The sequence below is a fragment of the Strongylocentrotus purpuratus genome, unplaced genomic scaffold (genome assembly GCF_000002235.5).
Source record: "Strongylocentrotus purpuratus isolate Spur 01 unplaced genomic scaffold, Spur_5.0 spur5_scaffold_10, whole genome shotgun sequence".
Lineage (NCBI taxonomy): Eukaryota > Metazoa > Echinodermata > Echinoidea > Camarodonta > Strongylocentrotidae > Strongylocentrotus > Strongylocentrotus purpuratus.
This window is the reverse complement of record NW_022145595.1, coordinates 8,871,042-8,888,427: the sequence shown is the minus strand read 5'-3', so window position 1 is coordinate 8,888,427 and position 17,386 is coordinate 8,871,042. Positions and strand designations below refer to the sequence as shown.

The 17,386-nt window shown below is 39.1% G+C and overlaps 1 protein-coding gene across 2 annotated transcripts in view; it reads right to left on the bottom strand.

Annotated features, from left to right (window-relative positions):
- LOC100891173 (disks large homolog 5) overlaps nucleotides 1-16,113 on the bottom strand; it is a 39,408-nt gene extending 23,295 nt beyond the window's left edge. Inside the window, exons 1-6 of one of the 2 annotated variants that reach the window (XM_030979393.1) lie at nucleotides 12,305-16,113; nucleotides 6,977-8,346; nucleotides 4,892-5,097; nucleotides 2,714-2,846; nucleotides 1,091-1,218; nucleotides 297-402 (exon numbers count right to left, since the gene is read on the bottom strand). In XM_030979393.1, the coding sequence (XP_030835253.1) occupies nucleotides 297-402; nucleotides 1,091-1,218; nucleotides 2,714-2,846; nucleotides 4,892-5,097; nucleotides 6,977-8,346; nucleotides 12,305-13,223 (2,862 nt within the window). In that variant the 5' untranslated portion in view covers nucleotides 13,224-16,113. The remainder of the gene's footprint in view (nucleotides 1-296; nucleotides 403-1,090; nucleotides 1,219-2,713; nucleotides 2,847-4,891; nucleotides 5,098-6,976; nucleotides 8,347-12,304) is intronic. The other variant, XM_030979392.1, reaches the window with a different exon arrangement.
- Between the last annotated feature and the right edge of the window lie 1,273 nt (nucleotides 16,114-17,386).

Genomic DNA, 17,386 nt, shown 5'->3' with positions numbered 1-17,386 from the left:
CTACTCCACTTGTGTTATTCTCATGTTATATATTGATACATGTACATGTATTATATTTTTAACTTTTATATGTTGTTTTCCTTGCAAGTATTGAATAAAGTGAACTTGAACTTGAAGCAGGTTGTAGAACCAATTTTTTCAGATATTCTCTAAACATGTGATCAAGATGGAGGGACCTTGTCTACATATAGCTTTAGATTTTAAAAAAAGTGTAAATTAATAATTTTCTTATTGAAACATGTGAAACGTGATATAAAACGTGATATGAAAGTATGAAACGTGAGTGGTGTTCTCACCAGGTTAAGAACTCCTCGGTTGTTCTTGACGGCTTGCACTGCAATGCTACAATCTCCGCCGTTCGTCAAATCAACATTGTTCACTCTCACCACGCAGTCATTCACTCTGGGGAAATAAAGTAGATAAAAAACAGTAAGTCTTGGTGAATAAAAATAGTCATGTTTTCATTAAAAAACATTTGCCTTATATTTTGTACAAATAATGTCATAAATTTCCATTCTTCTCCTAAGCAAATTTTATACCTAGGCCTAAAATTCTTAGCATATACAAGTTTTGACACATCTCCCTTGTGAAAAAAAATACATTGCTTTATCAAAAACTAAGAAGACATATGTTTCTTTGTATCATTCTGCATAAATGATATTTTTTTCATAACACTAACAAACAAAGGAGTTGCCAATTTGTGAAGAATTATATTCAACCTTAGCATTGAAACCATATTGATTTTTCTAACTTATTTGTGGCTCTCATTCTCTGGTTTATATCCAACCTGTTATTTGGGGTGGGGTTCCCCTTTAAAAAACAAACCCATCTACCTCTCTGTATAATACACGTTGGTTTTCACAGCAATAAATGACCACCCCAAACCCCCGTCTGTTAAAGCTCATTTAGATATGCCACTGTAAAGCACCACAAAAAAACTTGCGTGTGTTAACAGAGCTCCTTGTTATAAGATACAGAGATGTGTCACGTATCACACTTTACGTTTACGTTTTTAAAAAAACGTAACAATTTTTCTGCGTCATGTCTGAACAAGGTCTTAGGGATAGGTTAAATGGTACAAAGAACGTACTTCAATCTCCCATCAGCAATGCTGCCCTTGTCAACCTTTGTGATGACGACGGAGCAATCATCAGGGAACTGGTGATCCTTGTTACAGTCTCCGATGTCGAAGCCTAGCATCGTCATATCACCATCATCCTGTGATGTAAAACGAAAAATAAGGGGGGAAAATTTTTCAGGCTGGAGAGCTGAGTATACTGATTACATGTAGAGGTAAACCATATCGTTGCCAAGAATCAGAACCCTTACTTTTTATTTTAAAGAGAAGGTTCAAGTTCAGGAAAGGTGAAAAATATTTGGAGCTTTTTCATTCTTCCTTTGTGGATGAGTGTCATATAAAAAATGTCCTCTGAATCATATATTCTTAACAGCATGGGGTCCTGCTACAGCTTTTAATAAAATAATCATATCAAAAAATTAATAATTGTAATTAAAGGGTCATTGTATATCAGTAGATCTTTTGCACTTGAATAGCTAATATTGAGCCCTCCTCAACAACTGGGGGGTGTTTCACAAAACTTGTCATCAGTGACAGAGCAGATTTGTCACTGATTTTTGTCATTTGTCATTGAAAAAGGGCTTTGTGAAACGGGTCCCTGGTCTTTAAAAGTTTTCTTAATATTTGATACCCTAATATTCTTTAATCCCTAAAAACAAGCTTGTTTCCAAACACCTGTTTCGTCAGAACAAATGTGTATAATTTTGGCAGGCTTCCATAAGAAATCATACCTAAGGGAGATAAACATATGTTTCTATATCATATAATTACTTGATGAACAAAGGAAGGTTCTGTTTATACCCCTTTAATACAATAATTATGACAATTTGGGGGTAACTTTGAATTTGAGAAGGCCATATACACTCTGGCCCCTGTTGGCGACAAACCCTGCATTTGGAGCTGATTATCTTGTTTTTATAACCCATGAATTAGTCTTTCATGAGTCACTTTGTGTGAATACTGATTTGTTTACCCATGAATATTTCAGGGATATGGGTGTGTCAATGCTTTATGATGCAGAAGAAAGGTTTGATGCCAATTGATGAATCTAATCTATAATTCTATAACTGTATTAAAAAAAGACAATGACAACGTTACTGAACTCCTTATCATAATCATAATTTTCATGGAACTTTAATTATAACAAAAAATATTTCGCTTTTATATAGCGCTTAATACACCGATGATGTCTGAAAGTGCTTTACAAATATATTATTACCCTAGTCATCGGATTCAGGCTTGCCCGCACACAATGTATGCACATTCTCCTGGGGAGAATTCCAGCCAGGCATGATCTCAGCAAACTACATTTATGTTCGCATCCTACCGGTTTTGCCAAAGGCACTAGTGCTGGGCTGGGATTTGAACCCGGTGCCTTGTGATCTGCAGTCGGGTGACTTATCCCCTAAACCACAACACCTCTGCAATTGATAACTACAGTCAAACCTGCTTTAGTGACCACCTGTCTACAAAGACCACCTCTCGACAACAAGCACATTTTTTGTTTCCCTTAAAAATGGTTTCTCATTGAAACATGTACTAAAGGAACCTGTCCACAAAGACCACTTTTTGCGTTTCCCTTGGGCGGTCGCTATAGACCGGTTTGACTGTATTGATATTAAATTCTGACCATACCTTGACTGTTTCTAACTCCACCATCTCCATCTGCCATTCCTGTGAGTCGGCATCAATGGCTGAGTCTCGGCTCCGAGGAGCAATCAGCTGCCTCATCCTCGCTTCTTTCTCTTCCTGCTGGATCACGTTTTGTCTGCAGAGATCAAAATCAAATCATATTAAATTATATCAGTCTTATCAGATCACACTAGGTTTGCAAGATAACATGTAATTTTAGTAAATGCAGTACCGTATTGTAAAATTCTTGTCAAGGATTTTCCGTATGTACACAACAAAAGTTCTCACTTATATATCTAATAAATTAAGTAATGTGCTATATAAATTTAACATATTATTATCATTACGTGAGAGCACTTTTGGGCTCCCAGATTTGACAACAAAAAGCCACTTGCATCAACAACATTTTCTCAGCTCTGCAGTCAAAAATATGAACAAAGATTCTACATTGAGGAATTGTTACAATCTCAACAACCTTCATGTATCAACTAAGTAACAAGCATAAATAGAGTGAAAACACAGATGAAGTCACCATGCCTATTAAAGTATGAAATAAAGGACTCCATATTTAAGCTCACTTTGAAGGGTTGACCCAAAAAAATCCTTCAGCAGCTCACTTATCTAATATTATAGAGGGATCGGCGAACTTTGAATCGAGATAGAGCTTCTTTTTCACAAAGCAGACATCACTGAATATAGACATGACTGGACTCTTCCTTTAATTCTGTCCCTGCCTAGGGAGATAAATGACCTTTAAATTACATCACTTTAATGGTTTGCTCATTAGTACATACAAATACAGATGAGGGCAGTGCAATGTCAGACAATTAAAGGCTGGCTAGACAAGTTTCTTTAAAATAAATATTGACGCAGCCTATATGTCATCACAAATTTAATGATTCAGGAACTTGGCAGAACAAAAGGCAGTCTCTTTAATGTAAACAAAGATTTTGCTCACAAGAGATCTTAAAAAAAATATACATCAGAAAATGTTGGACGTTGGAAGCAGGTGCTTGTGAACAAAAGTTTTTTTTTATTTCAAATATTTTTTCCTTAGTTCATTTTAATTACTACCAATTTGAGATTTGCATAGACTTAGTGATCTCATATTTCAAACTTTCATAAATTTCTTACTATTGGTCCAATTCATTTCAAACTTTGCTATACTTTTTCTGTTTTCTGCTTTCATACAAATCAACTTATTACAAGGGTAAGATTTCCCTTTAACTCTCCACAGCTGGTAAACTTTAATCCTTCTCTCTAATGAGAATAGACCTATCAATCATTGCCTACAAGGACCCTTCCATTGCAAATTAGCATGCTGGTATTGTCCTTACACTAATGCCCTTGTATTATAGAATTATGTCTTGTAATCACCCACCAACACACAGTACGGGTACAACCCCTAAACTTGATTGAGACTGCAAGAACTGGGGGGTATTTCACAAGGACCCTTAGTTGAACTTATCTTTAAGTTGGACTTAACAATTATGGAAAGCCTGAGCATCTATGAAAATATTTTGTAAAAGTTATATTAAAAGGCATTATATGTTGATTCAAATCATCCATATTTTCTATTATCAAGGAAATTTCATGTTCTTGATGTGGAATTTATAAAAAGTCTAAAATACTTGGATTTTCGCTTTTGAATATACTTATTTTAAGGCTACAAATGGCTCTCCATAATGTTCAAGTCCAACTTAGAGTTAAGTTCGACTTAAGATCTTTGTGAAACACCCCCCTGCTCATGAACTCTAGGGCAACTGCACAGCTGAGAAATCGTCAGTTTGGAGCCAATAAGGCATTAACTCATTTACTTTACCCCAGACTTGTACATGTAATACCTTTACCCTTTCAACAACAAAAATGCGGGGGATAAATTTAATGCATACCTGTGCCATTTGGAACGTATCTTTGCATGACTAATCCTTCATGGTTTTTTGAAGATGTTTGACCCAAAGCATTATTTTTCCAAAAATTGATATAAACCAGAGGTTGTCTAAGAAAAAAATTGTCCCCATGCCTTTGAATTGTACACACTGCCTCGCATTGACAGTAGAGGGCTCTAAATTCAACAAGCGTCATTTGCTGTTTTCCAAGATTTTGCTTATACTCGCTTTTCCGAAGTTGTGTCTGACTGTTTTTTGTGAAACACCCCCTGATCTCAAATATATTACTTACTTGACCTCGTTGAGTTCTTTTGTGACCTCGTTCTTCTTGCGCTCGACATCGTCCGTCTTGCGCAGCGCTTCTGCGTAGTTACTGACTGCACGGTCCCGCTCCCGGCGGAGTTTGTCGCAGAGGGCGCGTATGCTCTCCCTCTCTGCCACAATCTTGTCTCTCTCCATGAAAGCCCAATCTCGTAACCTCTTGGCATTCTCGGACTCCTGGAAAACAGAGAGATTTTATTGCAAGAAAAGTCAGCTTATCTAGCAATGATGGCAATGTCGCATAAATCAACATTAAAGGCATCGTTTAACAATGTTAAATCTGAGATGCATGGCCCTATGTGTTATCAGTGTCTATGATAAGGTGTAATATTGAAGCCCTAAAAAAATTGCACTTCGAAATGATCATGAAGTGCTTCAACAAAGTAAAATCTTTGAGTGACCAGTTTTACCATACTCATTTTCCCCCAAAAGACTGTTGTGTATAAAAACTGTTTTTTTAAACAAATTTTTAAAAAAATCTTTGAGTGACCAGTTTTACCATACTCATTTTCCCCCAAAAGACTGTTGTGTTATAAAAACTGTTTTTTTAAACAAATTTTTTAAAATGAATTTCCCATCATAAATATCCTGATAATCAGACAGGCGATCGGCTTGTAAAAGTCATGAAATTCATGACTGAACTAAGGGTTTATTATTACTATTGCAGCATGAGCTAAATCCAGGATTTTGTTTCAGAATCTGCTCAGGCAATGTTACCGACAGCCTTTTCACACACAGCTAAAATTCATCGTATCTAGAGCTGATTAGTTTAAAGATGTTTAACTCAACAGTTTTAAACATCTTTAAAGAAAATTTTCCCTGTGTGAACATTGTTTATACAATGTTTGGATTGATACGAAGTCGCGATTCATATACGCCCCTCAAAGCAGGCTGCAGATACGAAGTTCGTATCTAGAGAGCTTGACAGGATTGACTGTACATTCAAATAACAATAATTAGGGCTGTGCACAACAGTGTAATGAGGTACCCGAGTACACTCCCAGGCTCACAGGCGAATACTCGAATATTCGGACGCCATGTTTTTTTATAATTTTTTGGATTTTTTTTTGAATTTTTTGAATTTTTTTGATTTTTTTTGATTTTTTTTTAATTTTTTGATTTTTGGATTTTTTTCCTTTTTTCTTTTTTTGCCACTACCATACCACCGGCAGTTTCTCAGGTCCCTCGCGCAGCTCACTGAAAACGCATGCAACTTTACTTTGAGTTGCAGTTGAAGGCGCCGATTTAATAAGAATAATAACAGTAAACAATGCTGTTTTAAAAACCAAAGATGGCAGAATAATCCATTTTCCTCCAAGTCCAAACAGAAATCTGGACATTTGGTCCCAGTTTCTGAAAGGTGAGTTTGACAGTGCTTGAGTTGGGAAACATTTTTACCGACGGTACCATGCCAGCGGACGCTGCTCTCCCTGGCAAGGGTGAGCGTGGGCCTGGACATTTTTTTTTTTTTTTTTTTTTTTTTTTTTAATTTTTTTTTTTTTGCGGCCGAATATTCGGGTACAAGAAATCGTACCCGAGTAGTTGTCAACCGTGCGGGTACTCGAGCATTCGACTACCCGTCGCAGCCTTAACAATAATAGTATATAATATAATTAATTTACATCAAGAGTGACAACTTAATACACACAAAATAAAATATTTAAAAAAATGCATAATTGAAAGCTTGAAAGTATGGAGGTAAGTAAAAATAATCAAGATAAATGCAGAGGCCAACTATCATAAGCAAGGAAGCTTGATTCGATATCAAAAGCTCTTTTTTGTGTGTACTGGAAAACAATTTTATCATGTATACAAATGTCCTTTTCAATTTAATTCACTCTAAATACAAACAGTTTCCAAAATGAAATGTCTACATTTTACCATTTTATTACAGAGTTATCTCATTCCCATAGGCTGAGTATAGGAACAACCTGGTTTCCCGTAGCCAATGATTAAAAGGAACGTACCGATCATACTTTGAGATTCCAAGGGAAGAAGAATATTAGCATTAAACATTTCACTGCAAATGACAAGTTGTAGGAAATTATGCTCTTACCTGTACTGATTCCTTATGTTCTCTGGTCAAGGAATCCACCTTCCTTCTCAAAGACTCCACTTCCTTGTTGACTTCTTTGTACTCATGGTTGGTCATCTCCTGCTCCTGTCTGGCCTTGTACCTCTCCTGGTTGACCTCTTCCAGCTGGTCCAACGCTTCCTTCCGCTCATGACGCGCTACCTGAAGCTCCTCTTCATACTTTCTGAGTTCATGAAGGATACCCTCGCGTTCCTTCTTAGCCATCATCGTGTTGTTGATCATGACCCGGTAGCGTTCCGACAGGTCGCTGATCTTCTTTTCCGACTGGTCCTGCTCGCGCAACGTGTCAACGAGCTTCTGATGCAGGTGGCTGTAGTCGTTCTGCATGGTGGCAAGTTTTTCTTCGGCGGTCCTTCGCTTGGCAGATTCGTGCTGCGCTTCGTCCTGGAGCTTTTCAATCTCCTTGTGGACTTCGTCGCGCTCGCTCATGACCAGACGGTGCTCCCGTACGGCCTGATCACGTTCTATCTGTGTCTTTTTGATGGCTTGTTTCAGGAGCCTGTTTTCCTGCTGGGCTTTGAACTCCTGCTTCCGGAGTTCCTCCATCTCCCGACGAGCTTTCTCATACTCCCTTATTGCACCTGTGCACTGCTGTTTCAGTGCATTCCGCTCCTTCACAGCCGTTTCCATCTGAACCTGTAACTGGCTCTTATCTTCCTGCAACCTTTCAATCTTGTTCACACCTGATCCATGAGAGCTCTTGACATCAGTATATCGCTTCTGAAGACTGTCATACTCATGTTTCAAGGTCTCATACCTATCCATAGCCATGTCGTACATTCTCTTCACATCCGGTTGTCCCATCACACTCACAAACTCCCGACTCTGGACTCTGAGTTCATTCAACTCTTTGGCATCGTCGTCATATCTCTGTCTTAGATCATTGATTTCCTGTTGCACTTGGGTTCGCTCGGACATCAGCTCGGCATACTCCTGCTGAAGCCCCTGAAGCTTCCCCCGCAGTTGATCTCCATTGCTCATAGCTGTCCGGTGCTGCTTGCAGTAGTAGTCAGCATCTTTTCTCGACTGGTCACACATCTTCAGTGTCTCTTCGTTCTGTCGCTTCAGGGTCTCCAGCTTGAGCATGGTATCATGGCACTTTGACTGCAGCTTCCGGTAGTCTCGATGGGGGACTCCCCTGTCGGCCACACCCCTCTCGGACAAGGACTGGTCCGAAGGACCCATGTTGACACCCTGTTTGTTGAAGACGAGTTCCTCATTGTCACTGTCGAGACTGCTTTGGACGGAGACACCATGTTCCTTGGAGCCTGTGCCAGGGATCATCCTCTGGATGAAGGCAGAGTTTGGACGTGGCATCAACATCCTAGGACCTGCATCAGAGGGAAGAGAGAAAAGGAGACTTTGTTTAGATTTCAGAATGCTGTCTTTCAGCAAGGATAACATAGATACATGCAGCAAGTAGAGACCAAATCAAAAAAAGAAGATAACATGTGATAGGAGAGGGGTAAGGAAATGTGATGATACTACAAATGTGGAGACAAAAAAATAAAAAGGTAGAAAGGTGAGTTAGGAGAAGATATCACGATTAGAAGTAGTATATAAGAGGCAGATGGACTAGAAGAACAGGGCAAATGAGAATCCATGTAAAAAGATGACGGAAGAAAAACATTAGGCCTGTCTTCATCAGCTCGGGTTGGGTAATTAGCCCGCTCTTTCTGGTTTGGGAAACTAGTCCGATCACGAAATATCGGGCTATTTGGCAGGTGAAGACCCAAATAGCAAGCTTGATGCTTGGGAAATCTTCACAAGATATCTTGGACTAGTTTGCAAAATAGCCCACGCTATTTGTCCAGTCCGTCTTCACCAGCACGAAGACTCACACGATGAGCGCACATTGAGCAAATTTCTCGAGCTTGAGTTTCGAGCTGATGAAGACGGATTTGTAACTTCGGGCTAATTTCCTGTATCAGAAAAAGCGGGCTATTTGGCCAACTCGAGCTGATGAGGACAGGCCTATTGAGTAAACTAGATGAAGCTACATCTCCTTAGCAACATCGTACAATGTTACTGTTTAATAAGTCTACCCCCTGCAGCCTGACGTTGCAATATAATTCTGTCATATGCACGAGTACACACCCAAGCTTCGTACCAGCTCGAATTGCTTATTGCCTTAATAGCTCCCGCATCCATCTCTCTCTCTCTTTCTCTCACTCTTTCTATCTCTTTTCTCCCTCTCTTTCTGTCCCTCTCTACATGTATTCCCCGTCTCTCCCTCTCTCCCCGCTTTCTCACCCACCCACTATTTATTTCTACATCTCTCTCCCCTCTCTCTTCTGTCCTTTATCTCTGCCTCTCATCTCTATTTCTCTCTCCCATCCTCTGTCCATTTTCCTCTTTGATCCCTCTCTCTATTTGTCTCTCTCTCCCCACTCCCTTCTCTCTCTTTCTTTTGTCTCAATTTTTTTTCTCTCTCTCTCTTTCTCTCTCTCTCTACATGTATTCCCTGTCTCTCTCTCTGCTTCCTCTCCCCCTCACTATTTATTTCTCCATCTCTCTCCCTTCTCTCTCCTGTCTGTATCACTCTCCCTCTCATCTCTATTTCTCTCTCCCATCCTTTTCCCCTCTTTAACCCCCTTCTCTCTCTCTCTCTCTCTCTCTATCTCTCTCTATCTGTCTCTCTTCCTCACCATTCCTCTCTATTTCTCTTCCCACACCCTCCTCTCTCTCTCTCTCTCTCTCTCTTCCTACTCTCTCTCTCTCTCTCTCTCTCACTAATCAAGGACGACATGAAGCAGTCACATTACAACTCCTATGGCAAATCCATGAGTATTAGCCACTAATGAATAAGCAGACATGCATGCAAACACATCACTGATCACCAATTATTAGACAACAATGCCCAATAATATGCTCAGCTCAGTACATCATATTAAACATTTTCAATATCAAATGTCTTTTTTCTCCTTTATGCTATGCACCTCAAAAAGAATGACAGATTGCTACATTTTGTTTTTGATCACCATTAAACAACAACGCCCAATGATAAGCTCAGCACATCATATTAAATATTTTTCAATATCGAATTTCTTTTTTCTCATTTATGCAATGCACCCCAGACAGAATGACAGATTGCTACGTTTTGTTTTCAATTAAAATATAATTGACTGCCTCTCTGTGTAATTATCTTGAACAATAATTATTCATCTGCTGAAAGTTCAAAGGGCATCAACTTCATACAGATTAAATCAATCATTAAAATCTATCATCAAAATATCATTGTTTTGATAAATTAGCAACATGGTCTTGGATCGAATACTATTATTCCATCTGCTTTAGGCCATAACAAAGCATTCAAGCATGCGAGGCATTTCTTCCTGCAAGGTTCATGATCACCTGGGTTGAGAGTAGCAAGTGTAGACTAATGTGTTACCAAAGGACTTTGGTGGTGATTAAATTGCAAACCTTGATATATTTGTATGAGAACTAGGGGTGTTTCACAAAGATCCTAAGTCGAACCTCTAAGTTGGACTTTAAAATTATGGAGAGCCATTTGTAGCCTTAAAATAAAATATATTCAAAAGCGAAGATTCAAGTATTTTAGACTTTTTTTTATAAATTCCACATCAAGAACATAAAATCTCCTTGATAATAGAAAATATAAATGATTTGTATCAACATTTTATGCCTTTTAAAATAACTTTTACAAAATATTTTCATAGATGCTAAATGCATTCCATAATTGTTAAGTCCAACTTAGAGATAAGTTCAACTAAGGATTTTTGTGAAACACCCCCTAGATGACACATCGTCTGTTGAGAGCCAGAAGGGCGTTAATTCCATGTAAAAAGAAACATGTGGGAACACCCTTTGGCTCTAAACAGACAATATTTCACTGACGTGTGCATGTTTTTATCTATATCAAAGACACTTCACTAATTTCTCCACGTCTCACTTCCTTCAAAGTTCGCAGTATGTATCTGTGGTTTGCTGAGTAACAGTTTGAGGGTGGCACATATAATGTGATTCAATGTTAGTCTCCAACAATGATATTCCTTTTTATTTTATTATCTCATACATGAATGTGTCTAATGAAAAGCAAAAGTATTATAATCATATACAAAATACCTATAACATATCTGATACACTCTAAAATTAGCAGACAAATCACCATTTTTAAAAGGCAAATGAATGACAATATTTTCAAAATAGTTAAATTATCATTCTCACAAGATTAATTCTAACTAAAAATGTTGAATGCAGCAATTTCAAAAGAGAAAATACAACATTTTGAGAACAATGAGACCCTTTTGCCCTTCTAAATGCTGATTAAAATTAGATGTGTACCAGTAGTCTAAATCAAGCACACATCTTAAATACCCCCATTTAAAAAAAAAACCTGTTTTGACTGAGAGGAAGTCTAGGTGTGCACTCATCGATTGATTTTAGGAGAGAGTGACTAATGAGTATGCAAAACATAAAATGCTAATCCCGTTTAGAGCCATGCAATCCCCTATCACAGTTGAGGCTTTCATGGCAGGTAATCAAGATGACGATGATGATCATCAGCTTATAAGCATGCAGACCAGACCGTGTATTAGGTTTTTGATGGTTATAATATCATGTGCAAGAGTATCCCTTTTTTTTCTTCAATTTTTGATGAATTTGATGATGCATTAGGGGAAAGAGAGGATGAGGTATAGCCTTCTTGTAATTGAATACTTAAGAAAAGATCTCCCTTATTCTTTAGTTACGTACGAATGTGGAAGAGCAAACAGCATTTGAAAGGAGAGGAATACCATATATTTCATTCTGGTCTAAATATCTTTCATATGCTTGTCAGACCTATTCTTTAATTAATTATATTAGCTTATTATTCATTAGGACTTAATGATAACGATGATGATAATAATAATGAGCCCAAAGTCTGTCAGACAATGTCTCTGCACAATCATTCATCTTAATTAATGCAATACAATAGGTGTCTGCTTCTTTTCTATTTAATATGACTCTAACTAAATCTTTCAATGTTTTTTTTTAAGAATGATGTATCATATACTCCTCAGCAAAGGTGTATTTTGCAAAACAAGTTCGATCAAACCTTTCCATTGAGGGCCTTTTTCAGGCCTCCAAAAGGAAAACAAATAAATAGTCCACCGTAGACAGGTGGCCTTCATAGACAGGTTCTAAAACACAAACTTCTTCCTAAAGGGAAATGAAATACATAGCCACTTTAGACGGATGGCCATAATAGAGAGGTGGCCACTATTAAAGACAGGTTTGACTTTGAACACAGAGACAACAACACCAACGACCATGAGGTATACCTACTTGGAACCTTGTCATTCTCTCCTGCCATCTCCAGAAAGTAGAACGGTTGATTCCGCCGAAGACAAAGTTTCATGAAATTAAGTCTCTTCCTTTGGCAAAACGTCAAGGAGGGGGTGTTTGAATACAACAACGATGCGATCCCTGCGTTCAAATTCTCATCCAATTTCAAACCTTGGATGAAAATGGGGCTGTTCTCATCAATTTCTTGGTTAAAGTTCACTTTGCCATTGGTACTGAAGTCTTCCTTTATTACGTTGTTGTTGACTGACAGTGTAGGGTTCTTTTTAGTGTTTCCTACACCAGACTTTTGACCATTCCTGCTGCCAATGTCAAAATGGCCATTTTGTAACCATTCACCTACTGTAGTGGTTGCATTGATATACACATTATTTCCATTCAGAATGCTGTATTCCTTGCGATGTCCGTTTGTGACATGAAGGTCCGGTCTAACTGGAGCGCCGTTCACATCAAATTTCCTCAAGTCTGATCCACAGTGACTATTGAGATGCTCTTTCCTTGGCTCAGGAGCAGCCGTATGATAACGGACACCATTCCTGTCCCTTTCGCAATCACCTTCGCAGTGACCATTCACGGGAAGTCGCCTCACGGCCGAATACCTTGCGTTGACACCGTTACTTTTATGACGGAAGACAAAATCAGCATCGGAATCGACGCCGGACGACCTGTCTGAATTCTGCCGACTTCTGTTAATATGTACGCTCTCATGTAGCCTCCAGGTGCCCATGAGCGGGATTCGTTTGTTGGGGTTATGCTGGACGGCTCCAAAATTTGGAATCACAATAGATTTTCCGATGCCCTCTCGAGGGGAGCTCTCACCGCTCGAAGACAGCTGGTCTGATTCTGAATCGAACATGTCTGCTCTGCGCTGGTAAACCAGCGTACTGTTCTCAAAAGCCATTTTCACAATGTTACCATCTATTGTGGCTTCAGGATATCTTTAGAATTAGGCAGACGTAGCTGAAAATTGCTCCTTGATTAGCTCCATAAGCAATGCATAGAATCAGTCACATATACCTCGCATGGAATGAATATAACTTCATTAGAGGTAAAATCATATCAACTTTGGCGACCCGAATACACTTTATTATTAATGGCATCAATGTCATTTATCTATTAGCTGCAACAATACAGCTGAGCGAATCACAATGCCCTAAATAGCTTCTCCCCTGAGGCAATCACAGCCTTGTGGTTCCTCGACGAAGACATCTGTATACATCTTCAAATTGAACTTCATTACGACTCTTCCACTGTTAACCCACCATCGTCAAGTCTGAGGTAATAAAGCTTGGGATCAAACAAATCTCCTGGAAGGCTGAAACCCCCCTCTCTCCCTTTCTGAATTCGACGACGAAGCAAGATGAAGTAAAATTGCTTTTGTTCCACAAATAGCACTCGGACATTCGCACCAATCCCCTAACTGTCATTTCAATTTAAAGAAGAAGGGGCCTCATTTGAAGTGACAAGTTCCTGCTGCAATCATTTCTATTGCCACCGCTTATTCCCTTGGCTGTTATCGTCACTTCAATCTATCTGCTGTTTTTATTGGCCTTCTGATTGGAAAAACAAGTTAACATTTTGCAGGCAAGATGAAAAAATGCTCATCTGTTTCTGATGCAAAACATCAGGCGACAAATTGATCACTTTCCAAAGTCGCGGAAAACATTTGTCCCTTCCGTACACAATTCAGACGGCGGCGGAGCAACTTAGAAATTAGGTGAGAAAAATTGATTACTTATTGAAGTCTGCTGACGTTGAACATCTCCCCGAGTTACGGAGGCCAATCGATTCCCTTCCATAACATTCTCAAAGTCAAAACATTACCTGAAGGTCATTCCGACCAGAGTACATTTCCTCCCTTTTTTTATCTGTCTTCAATGTACCGTGTCTTTTTCCAACCTTATCATAATCAATCCTGCTCGAAGTACACACATGCAGAGTTTCCAGACATCACACTTGGCCGAGATGAAATTTATTTTCCATGTGTCTGCCCCGATGACGAAAGAGAATGGATGGAAGTGCTCGGGTTCAAGTCGAGCTTTCACTGATTGCCCCGTCAGATGAAAAATTACATCCAGCAAGTCGCATGTAATCAAGTCTCCATTTCCTGAGTGGTTTTATGGCATGAAGAATTGTTCTCTATTCCCCCCTTACACCTGCCGAATCACAAAAATGATGGGAGAGAGTTAGAGATCGTTGATGTTATCCATGACGTCATCTCTCTTAGCCAGGCTGAAGACTGCGTTTCTTCGAAGATGGTGGGAATGTAAGACGAAGCGGTTCACCTGCAGCAGCGTGTCGGTGCAGGGAAATGTAAACTGGTTGGGAGAAGAAGGGCAGGTTAATTCCAGGAGCAATCAGTGAGCGAGGCACACCAGTCAGAGATAGCTCAGCAAATAATGAATGAATCCCAACCCAATCTACAGTAGCTCGGTGGATGATTGTCTAGCGTGCTTCAACAAGATTCTTCCTCGCATCAGACATAATTAGCTCCGGCGGGAGCCTGCCATGGAGGGTCTGCGGGGTAACGACGAGATGCACGGTGGACCCCCTCCACTCGTTACATAATACCCACGTAGGTGGGCGGTTAATATGCTTCACCGTCCACGGAGCATTTAACACTGATGAGAAAATTAGCAGTGGGGTTCCTTCTCCCTCCCCCTCGCTCTTATGCTCAACGCAGCGATGGTCACAAGCTGTTTGAACAATTAACAGAGGGTCTCTAATATCTTGTATAGCTCGTCATGAGCAAGCTTGGAAATGAAATTGGGACTATACGAGGCTCATTTAGCAATGTTCATTGGATTATTACTCCCCCTCCTATCCTTCAGTCTGTATCCCTTTCTCTATCACTCCCTCCGTTTAATCCCGTGTCCTCATTTCTCGACCTTCTTCCTTCTTCACGCCGCATCAACCACCGCCTCTATGAAATGCCACTTGACTCGGCGCAAATGTTCGATTCAGCGATCGCTCCAGTGGCTGTATATTTGCCGACGGTCGATGTCTGGAGTATACACAGAGAATCACAAAATAATTGCCAAGGTGATGTTTGATAAGAGACAAAGTTATACTTTGCACAGGTATCGTGCAGTGTCTATTTTAGGTGCCTTCGGATACAACATTGAACATCAAACATTGAGGGGGTACACAAGAGGACGAGGGTTACACGTACACCAAACAGCATGCATTCTCAAAAATTTAAGTATCTAAACCATCTAAACCAAGGAAAAGCAATTATTGCTGGAATACTTTCTCAAAATCATATCGTCTGCACGGAACAAGAAAGGTTTTACCTCATATCCTCAATTATTGCTGGAATACCTTGTGCCTTAAGCAATTAATTTCAAGTGGATTTGCCGCTTATAAATCTCATATTTATTATTATTATCATTATATCCTCCACATACAGCTTTCCAAACGAGCAGCATCAAGTATGCCAAATTAAACAAAGTAATAAAAGTGACATACTTTCATTTCCCTTCAAGTACCTGTATTAAAATTACATTGGTAAAACATGGCTATAAAATACTTCCCAATTATTGAGAAAAGATCAATTTGAATTGGATTTGTAGTTTTTCATGACATCAATTTATTTCAAGAAAGCAATTGCATTGCTTTAATCTTAGATAACTCCCCCTACCAATGATGTAAAAATAAGAATAATTTCAATAGCATATCACATGCACACAAATGTCCCAAAACATGATAGGCAAATCCTCTTGGAATTAACATGTTCATGCAATAGCAAGCACATACCGGGTACATAAAACTGTGCAAATGATATGAAGTTCATTAAGCACAAAATATACCCTTATCCAACACATCTCGACTTCATGTCCCATATCTCAAAAGAATGTAACCAGGTCACATCTTGCAATAAGACTAGCAACCCTACAATATTTGATTTAAAAGATAGTCTGGATGAGAACGAAAATATTTGATCTGAAAGATTATTCCGAGAAGAAAAAAGGAGAAACAAAATATCCTACCTGAAGCCATAATCCCTACATCAAAAGCATCCACCTCGAGTACTAAAACTTAATGTGAAGATATGTTACACTACTGATTCCTCGTTAGTCACTCAATACTTTATTCACGTTTATTCCTCCCTCAAACACGGGGGAAACATACATGTACATTTTAGATTTGACAGCGAAACAGCAATGCTCAAACTCAAAGTAAGTAGTCTAGGGTGTTAGCCACATTTCAATCTGAAATATGTCGTTGTACTTTTTCCCCTTTCATATCAAGCTTTATAGAAACACATCTTTTATAAATGCACATTCCTATCATATGCTCTAATGCTCTTACTAAGTTTTATATTTACACTCTAGGAAGTTTATCATAATTGAATAATTTTCATTAATTCAGTTCAGACAATTAGATCATAAAAAGTCTGTGATACAAGACCAATTTCCACAATAATAGGCTGATAGGACAGAAATGATTAGCGCATAATTCCTTATAATCCTTTGGGGCAGGGATATCACAATGGCATCGTCAAAAACTATTACATGGCCGCAGCCGAAGGACGTTGAAGCACTACATGGTCAGTGTAGGTCCATGGTCAGTTTTGGCACCCCCGCACCTGTGCCTCTCAGTCCCCAACCCTCTCCGAATGACGGATGGGTTAATATCAAAGAGGGCAGCACTGTTTTATAGGATCAGTGCCTTTTGTCGGGAGTATGAATCACCAGCTCCGATCAAAATCTGGGTTTTTGATCTCTCCAAACGCTTGTTTGTTTCGAACAACTGCTATTTTGGTACCCCCTGGTTGATGATTGTGCGTGGCAGTAGTTTGTAAAGGTTTCGGGATCCAGTTTCGTGCATATAATAATGGGGATAATCTGAAACAACTATCCCTTATGATTGTCAATTTTGCCGGATATTCACCCCCCCCCCCCCCCCCAAACAAAAAAAGAGTGAGGTTCCTGTGATTTCAGAATGTTTAACGAGAGAAATTAAAGATACTTCTTGGAATAGCATTTTGTGAAATTAAGTTTAACAAAAAAATGATTTGCAAAATATGATTATAGAAGATATTTGATTCTATGGGTAAGGAAT